Source organism: Astatotilapia calliptera, chromosome 19 (genome assembly GCF_964374335.1).
Source record: "Astatotilapia calliptera chromosome 19, fAstCal68.1, whole genome shotgun sequence".
Lineage (NCBI taxonomy): Eukaryota > Metazoa > Chordata > Actinopteri > Cichliformes > Cichlidae > Astatotilapia > Astatotilapia calliptera.
Window position 1 is genome coordinate 32,167,911 of NC_137440.1, and position 8,667 is coordinate 32,176,577.

General features: G+C 38.8%; 1 protein-coding gene across 1 annotated transcript; it reads left to right on the forward strand.

Moving 5' to 3' along the window:
• Nucleotides 1–3,274: 3,274 nt before the first annotated feature.
• dorip1 (dopamine receptor interacting protein 1) lies at nt 3,275–6,786 on the forward strand. Its single transcript, XM_026151277.2, has 5 exons — nt 3,275–3,534; nt 3,809–4,333; nt 4,588–4,677; nt 4,767–4,901; nt 5,297–6,786. The coding sequence occupies exons 1-5, from the start codon at nt 3,449–3,451 to the stop codon at nt 5,478–5,480; spliced, it is 1,020 nt and encodes a 339-aa protein (XP_026007062.1). The 5' UTR covers nt 3,275–3,448; the 3' UTR covers nt 5,481–6,786.
• Nucleotides 6,787–8,667: the final 1,881 nt, after the last annotated feature.

Below are 8,667 nucleotides of genomic sequence, written 5' to 3' on the forward strand. Positions count from 1 at the left end.
TATACGGCCTACTTTTTTGACGATTTCAAAATGTTCTTAAACAGAATTTTGCTGTTTCCACAGGATAATTTCACTTTAGTTCAACAGTATACAACCTCACGATGTTACCATATCAATATCAAGTCATTCTGATTTTGCTTTCAAAAATAAAAGCATTTTCAAACTGCCCATATCTGACTTGATCCTGGAACAATTTCAAAATGCTCTAAAATGGCAAATTCCTGTTTCCACAGGGTAATTCCACTTTAGATCAACAGTATACAGCCCCACAGTGATACCATATCAATATCAAGTCATTCTGATTTTGCCTTCCAAAGTAAAAGCCTTTTCAAATTGTCCACAATTGACCTAACTTTCAGTGATTTCAAAATGCTCTAAAATGGAAATTTCGTGTTTCCACAGGATAATTCCACTCCAGATCAACAGTATACAGCCCCACAGTGATACCATATTAATATCAAGTCATTCTGATTTTGCCTTCCAAAATAAAAGACTTTTCAAATTGCCGATATACGACCTACTCTTTTAAAGAATTCAGAACGCTCTAAAAATGAAACTTGCTCTTTCCACAGGATGAATCCATGTTAGATCAAAAGTGTACATCCACACCATGGTACTACTTCAATTTCAAGTCATTCTGATTTTGCCTTCCAAAATAATGGCCTGTTGAAAATGCCACTAGGTTGTAATTGATAGTACGTTTATATTTTAAGTCTGTGGAAAGATGTCATGGTTGGTTTGCAAGCTGTTTTGTAATTTCTTTATTTAGAATGACATCTTTCCACAGACTTAAAATATAAACGTACTATCAATTACAACCTAGTGGCAATTTCAGCTTCCTTTTACATCATCTTTATGATTCAATTCTGTCATAATCAATTGAGTCTGATTTTACTTTTCAAAATGAAAACCCAATATGTGTTGAAACAGCAATTTTCATTTTTAAAACATTCTGAAATAATTGAAAGAGTATATCACATATGGACAAATTCGACGGGCCATTAATTTGAAAGGCGAAATCAGACCAACATGAAATTTACATGGTTTTACTGTCGGGTTGGATACTGTTGATCTAAAGTGGAATTATCCTGTGGAAACAGCATCTTTCAATTTAAGAGCATTTTGAAATCGTTAAACGAGTAGGTCGTCTACGGGCAATTTGAAAATACTTTTATTTTGGAAGGCAAAATCAGAGTGACTTGATCTTAACATCGTATCTCTGTGGGGTTGTATACTGTTGATTTAAAGTGAAATTATTCTGTGGAAACAGAAAATTTCCTTTTTAGAGCATTCCGAAATCACTGAAAGTTAGGTAAGTTATTGGCATTTTCAACAGGCCATTATTTTGGAAGGCAAAATCAGAATGACTTGAAATTGAAGTAGTACCATGGTGTGGATGTACACTTTTGATCTAACATGGATTCATCCTGTGGAAAGAGCAAGTTTCATTTTTAGAGCGTTCTGAATTCTTTAAAAGAGTAGGTCGTATATCGGCAATTTGAAAAGTCTTTTATTTTGGAAGGCAACATCAGACTGATTTGATATTGATATGGTATCACTGTGGGGTTGGATACTATTGATCTAAAGTGGAATTATGCTGTGGAAACAGCAATTTTCCATCTTAGAGCATTTTGAATTCGCTCCAAGAGTAAGTCATATATGGGCAAATTGAAAAAGCTTTTCTTTTGAAAAGCAAAATCAGACTGACTTGAAATTGACATGGTAACATCGTGAGGTTGTATACTGTTGATCTAAAGTGGAATTACCCTGTGGAAACTGAAATCTTCCTTTTTAGAGCATTCTGAAATCACTGAAAGTTAGGTCAATTATGGACAATTTAAAAAGGCTTTTATTTTGGAAGGCATAATCAGAATGACTTGATATTGATATGGTATCACTGTGGGGCTGTATACTGTTGATCTAAGGTGGAATTACCCTGTGGAAACAAGAATTTTTCATTTTAGAGCATTTTGAATCGTTAGAAGATTAAGTCAATTATGGACAATTTCAAAGGGCCATTACTATGAAAGGCAAAATCAGACTGACTTGATATTGATATGGTATCACTGTAAAAAGACTGTGGTTGGAAAGTGTTGATATAAAGTTCAAATAGTATTTGGAAATACGACTTTTGCTTTTAAGAGCATTATTAAGTCATTGAAAGAGTAGTTCAAAAATGAAGATTCACAGGGCTTTTACTTTGAAATCCAAAATAAGATGGCCTTGATAGTGACAGGGCACAATTAGGGTACAAGGCTGTGTCATATAGATCTAACATTAGAGTTTGTAAAAAAAAAAAAAGCCTAAATTATATGTTATTATGTTCTTAACATATCTGTTAATTCACTCGAAGTTGGCTTTTATTTTGAAATCCGGTTTCCACATCCATTCCCGTAATACTTTGAATACACAGGGAAGGTAAAACAAACTGGAGGCTGGCTTGACTGCAAGTCTCGAATTGGAGGCTGGCTTGACACCAGTTCGCAAGTGGTAATAACTACTTCCAAAAAGTTTCTTCAAAGTGAGTCGGGAAACGACGGTAACAGCGCAGACTCCGTCCACAAACCAACCCTACGGTGGAATATCAGCGTATTAACTTTCAGGAATAGAACAACGTAGTTTTTTTTTTTTAACTTTATTTATCACATTTTAGACATACAGTCAAGTAAAACAGGGATCACATAAAAGGTGACATTGTGGTAGTACAATGAAGAACAGAAAGAGTGATAAGGACAGTGAGACAAAAGTGAGTACAAAAAATAAAATAAATTAAGGGGAACATAAATAAACAAAAGTTTGCAAGAGCCAAAATCAAGTTAGCAGTTTCAATCGGTTACAGATGTTAACAGTCTTGAGAGCCTTAGTGTTTTTTGATGAGGAGATTGTCCTTATATATTGTGCAAGTTCCATTTTTAATACAAGAAGTTCAGGCTTTCTGCCGAGGACTTTGCTTTTGTGTATATGAAATTTTGCCAAAAATAAAACCAAATTTATAAAGAAGAAAGCATCATTGTCCTTGTCTTTAAAATTATAATAGCCAAAGATAACTAGAACAACGTAGTTCAACGTAGAATATTCGCTCGGCCTACCTAAATGGGCGGTGCTCGTGACAGCCAATCATATATCATCTTAAACGTGCTAGAATATATTGACCAATAGCACTTCTAGCTGTGCTCTAACGCTCACGGTGAAGTCGGGGGCGGGGGCTGTGCAAAACTGGGGTGTAATAACGTGGAGAATCAGGAGAGGGCAGCACTGTATGTACACAGAGCTTAGATTATCATTACAAAGCTAACAGCAACTGTTTATATAGGTCAGACTTGACGTCTACTACAATTTTCGATTCACAGTAAGGTGTCTTCGTTTACTAGAAGGTGCGAGACAAATACCACAACTTATATTTCTGGCTTTGAGGTCCGACGTGAGAAATGAGGAAATACGGAGAGGAATGGAGAGTAGATTCTGTGTTTTGAACGACACTGAGGACCTCAAAACACGAATTTCAAACACTGAGAACAATCAACACTTCGAAAGGTAAGCTTATATATTGTAGGTGATGGTTTGTTATCATTTGTTGGGCTCCGACTAGTCCCTGGAGGGTAACAGTGCTTTACTTGCCAATTGCGTGGTTTGTTTTTGCTATCGCAGGATTTTTGACCTACATTTGCACAGCGTCAGTTTTTCGAAATGAAACAGATCAAATCCACCGGGGCGATACATTTAACCTCGTCCTGTGTTAAAACGCATTTGTCTGAACTTTTGCTGGTTGGTTGGTGTGTGTATTTATTTATTTAATTATTTGTTTTAGGTCCAAGACGCTTTTTGAAGAAATACGTGCCTCCATAAACAACAACGACGAGGAGGACCGCTCCTTCTGGAGGCCTGTGCTCCCTTGGGGAGGCGTTTTTACCATCAAGGCAGGACGGAAAGCCATATCATGCACGCCTCTGTACGTGGAAATCCAGCTCAAAAACACCTGCACCATCGATGGCTTCCTCATGATTCTTTATGTGATTCTGCGGGACAACCAGGGCTTTCGCAGGGAGCTGGCTGTCTTCCTGGGCAAGCAGTTTGTGGAGCATTTCCTCTACCTGATGGACTCCTGTGACTACACCACGGTGAAGATGCTGTGGATCTGGGACAGAATGTCTAAAAGGCAATATCGCTCTGAGATCCACCAGGCAGCCCTGGAGATCGACCTGTTTGGCAACGAGCACCAAAACTTTACAGAGAACCTGGAAAACCTCATGTCCACCACGCAGGAGAGCCTGTGCACCAGCTGGAGCTGTCCAGCCCGCTTCCAGGATTGCCTCAAAAGTACCATCAACATCAGGTAAACTGTATTTACCTACTATTCAAGTGTTTTGTTAAGACACAGTTGCTGGCTTTTTACCCAAAATATTTGTTTTTTTCCCCCAGTATTTGATGTTTAAGTGCCCTTCAGCAGACCTCAGCTGTGCATTGTCTTATGCCAAAGTTGGCAGAAAGAATTGCAATCAAGTGTTGTGACGTGTTTGTGAGTGGATTGTTGTTACATTATATTTTTCACATTTCTAAGAATTTCACTCTGACCCTTTTCCCTCTCAGTCCTCCTCACGAGCTTCCTCACAGAGACCCAATTCAGTCAGCTGTGGATGAGTTCTTCTGCCCCAAGCTCCTGCTCTGCTGTGAAATTGGGTGAGACACGGCAGGATCTTCATCGTCGTCGTCTTTTTCAGCGCTGTGTTGTTGTACTTCCTTGACAATTTTTTATTTATTTTAAACAGATGTGATGGTCTAAGGGAATTCTCCCAGAGGATTTTCTGCCATGGCCCGCCACCCTTTGTTATCCTCAACATGCAGCAGTGGAAGTCAGAGGAGCTGTCGTATGTCCCTTACCATCTGGCTCTCTGTCAGCACAGGTATGAATCAGAGGTGGATATATCTACAGTAGGTTCTGCATTGCTGTTCATTCAAACGATGTGCCAGTGTAGCCTTCATGTTGCTCAGGTGGAGCCCGGCCTCCTAATGCTTTTACATCTGCTGAGCCAGAGGCCTGTGCACAGTCATCATAGCTGAATTAATGGAACTTTATTTATGATGCAGGATGGTCATTAAAATTAAAAATGTCCGATAACTATCCTGTCTGATCAGTGATTAAATTTTAAATGTCATTTGGATCTTCTCCACTGCACTGTTGTGCTGCCTGTCTTTATTTGTTGGGATTTCTTTCATTGGAAATCAAAAGAGCAGCAAAAATATCTGGAAAAATCTACTTTCCAGTATTGAGAACAATAAATGTTTTTCTTACCTGCAGGTACACACTTGAGGGTGCCACACTGTTCAACAAGGAGGAGCATCACTACTCTGCAGCCTTCCAGATAGACGGTTGCTGGATGCACTATGACGGTCTGAGGAACGATAATCTGATCTTGTTACACAAGCCCCCAGAGCTCCTGCTGCTGTCCTCTCTGGTCTATGTCCGCACCTCTGACAAGTGAACTCATAGTTTCTCAGGTGGACATAGAGTACAGATGAGCCAAAGTCTCAGCACATGCCAGAGTGATTGCATTCATCCAGTTTTTTGTTGTTACATTACCACAATGTTGTTCTTTTCTTACTGCATTGCTATAAGTTTTAATTCCTGTCCTGGGTTAGCTTCCTCAATTCAGCTGAATGCTTGGTTAAAGCTGACAGTGCAAAATGGAAATGACATCTTTTTGGGCACGCTTGGAATCCAAGAATATAATGGACTATAATAGTCCAGGGTTGAGATTTATAAACAATCATACGAGTCAGTACTGAATTTCATATACATGTGCAGTGACCATCGGCATAAGAGATTAGTAGGTAAAACTGCTCTGTAGAAATTTCTGTTTGGAGTTGATACTGACACAAGTTTTCAGTACAAGTATAAAAAGTATTGTTTTTTTTTTTTTTTACCTCCATGGTTGATTTACAAAACTCTCCTGCCAGCCGTGCATGCAGCGATGCAGACCTCTCAGCTGTTGTGCATCTGTTTGGCAGTGCTTTTCCATAATAACCACTGGTTAGTACTTAGCACAAGCATAATGACACAGAGGGTGCAATTGAATCAAACTTGGTCATTATGCCAAAGAAAATATACAATCTGCTAATGTACACACAGTTTTTCCTGTCTTCATAGTTCCAAAGGTCTGTGTACAATTCCCAAGTCCTCTCTGGTTCCTGCACTGATCAGATCCATTTCATTCCCAACGCAGACACACCAGCGCACAAACATAAATGTAAGCCCCCTTGCTACAGGGATTCAACGCAGTACTGTAATTTAAGCTTATGTTTATGCATTTCAGTCCTTTCCTAAAATTAAACTGGTGCTTCCCCCCCCCCACACTTACACTGTGGGGTGAGGAAAAACTACTAAGTCCCCGCCTACCAGGTGAACAAGTTAAGGTTTAAATTTGAGGTAAGCATTTGCCAAAACAGGTGAAAATAAAATTACCGGTATGCCAATTTAGAAGTAATCTGAAATTACACTACAAGCTGGCCTAGAAATTCATTCAGGCCACATGCATAAACCGATGAATAAAAGTCAGACAGTTCACAGCTTGTTCAGCACACAGCAGTCTCAAAATGTTACGTTAGTGTTTTGTTTGGTTCAAGTCAAAGCATTACTGTTGTCACACAGTGCCTCTCTCAAGGAAAGTTTAACATGAATCCAGTTGAGAGTTAATTCTTGGATCAAGATTTTAAGTTGTTTTTTTTCCCTGTTTGTTTATATGCTGACACTGTCTTTACAATACAAATACAGATATTTTTGAAACCTTGCCTATGGCTCCAGTTTATCATCCTTTTTCACGTGCATGCCAGGAAGAGATGCAGAAAAAGCAGGCAGTACCTTTTTAAGGCAGGCATTTATTTTAAACTGGGTACAGCTGCACCACATAAACAGACTTAAATGTATGTAAAATGTCTTCAGTCAAACATGAGAAAATGTGAAAAGCTACTGTTTTTAAACACCTAATGTTATCTTGTACTTCCAGTATTAATCCACAGGATATAAAATTCAAGATCATCACCTTACTCCAGACACACAAGGAAATGTAAAAAGAAGCAGAGTGGTCATTTTGGCTAACATTGACATCAGTTTCATAGGATTTCACCCCCCCCCCAGACATAAACAGAGTGGTAGGCCACTGCAGAACATGTGTTAGTCATCCATCTGCTTTCTTTGTACAAGCACTTTGGTGAGAGTGGTGGCAAAACATGACATTAATTTAGGCCATAATTTAAAGAGAAAAAAAAAAAAAAAAAGCATACATCTGTTCTTTTTTTTGCAGATTCACGTTTCCAGATTTTCATCAGCCTCTCTCCAACCTTAAAATAGTTAGTATACACATCAGAAATGGCAACATATGTACATAACAGTGACAAGATGAATCGTGGCAGCGGCGACGGCGCACAATTACGCCTGCGTGATTCTGTGCCGTGGCTGCAGTGCTAAAGTGACAAACACTACTACAACAGACCAAAAAAAACAAGAATTTAGAGAACACAAACAAAACAAATTAAATACAAAATTAATAGTTGTGCCGTTTTGAAATAAAGTGTACAGACATACAAATTAAGTTGTGTGTTACTTTTCAAATAAATCAGAAATTCAAAGTACTTGACTTTGATGGGGAAAAAAAGAAACAAATCAATGTCAAACCGCGATTCTCACATGTGACACTGACCAGTTTGCACGGCAAATGTCATTTAACTTCTCATCTTACAGATTTAGTTTAGAGTAAACAAGGGCAAGGTGAAAGAACACACCTATGTAGTGTTTACGAGACTTATAAGTGCTGAACTGCAGGAAAAAAATTCATCTAAATTGAACCAAATAAACACATGCTTTGTGCAAAATGAACCAGCATGCACAACAAAAATGACAACATAGGATGACTGGTTGGTTTAGACAATGTCAAGCTACAGTCTGATGTTTCATTTGGACATCACCAGCCAGCAGTGTGATCTGACAGACATGCTATGTGGGGGTTCTCTTACACCAACATTAGATGCCTTGGCCTTATTCTATTTTTTTTCTCTTCTTTTTAAAGAGACAAACAACAAAACATAATTTAACCCACGAAAGGAAACAAGTCTTATTGCAGTATCTAAATGCCATTAGCTTAAATCAAAACATATATAGAAATTACAATATGTATCAAATAGTTTGGTAAGTGCAATGCAGAGCTTGGTTAAAGTTCCCACTTATGTGCAAACATTAGTCCACAAAGCAACGCAAAAAACCCACAACCAACAACCCATGCCTTGAACATAAAACAAGTGACTTAAGACGCATCACTACCTGGCCGTCTGCTAATCGAGTGTCCCCTCTATTGCTGTGCAGTCACTCGAGCCCAGTCGCACGCTTTGAACTCTCTCCCAGGCCTGGTGACAGCAACAACATGGCCAGAGCTGGCAAGCACAGCCCTTGGTGCCTTATCATCCACCTCCATATATAACCACATGGAAGAATGCAGGGAAAATATTTAAAAATGTGGCACAAGGGAAGATGTTGCGTAGGACCGTTTCCTTTTCAAACTTTTTGCCGTTTCACACCAATCTGTGAAAATATTACTTAAAACCTAAGCTTGCAAGCAAGACCTGGCCACGTGTAGACATGTTTTTAGAGGAGGATTAACTAGCACAGAAATGTCTGAC

Coding starts and splice junctions, on each gene's coding strand:
- dorip1 (XM_026151277.2), top strand. CDS start 3,449: ATGGAGAGTAGATTCTGTGTTTTGAACGACACTGAGGACCTCAAAACA. Junction 3,535..3,808: donor AACAATCAACACTTCGAAAG/GTAAGCTTATAT, acceptor TATTTGTTTTAG/GTCCAAGACGCTTTTTGAAG. Junction 4,902..5,296: donor CTGGCTCTCTGTCAGCACAG/GTATGAATCAGA, acceptor TCTTACCTGCAG/GTACACACTTGAGGGTGCCA.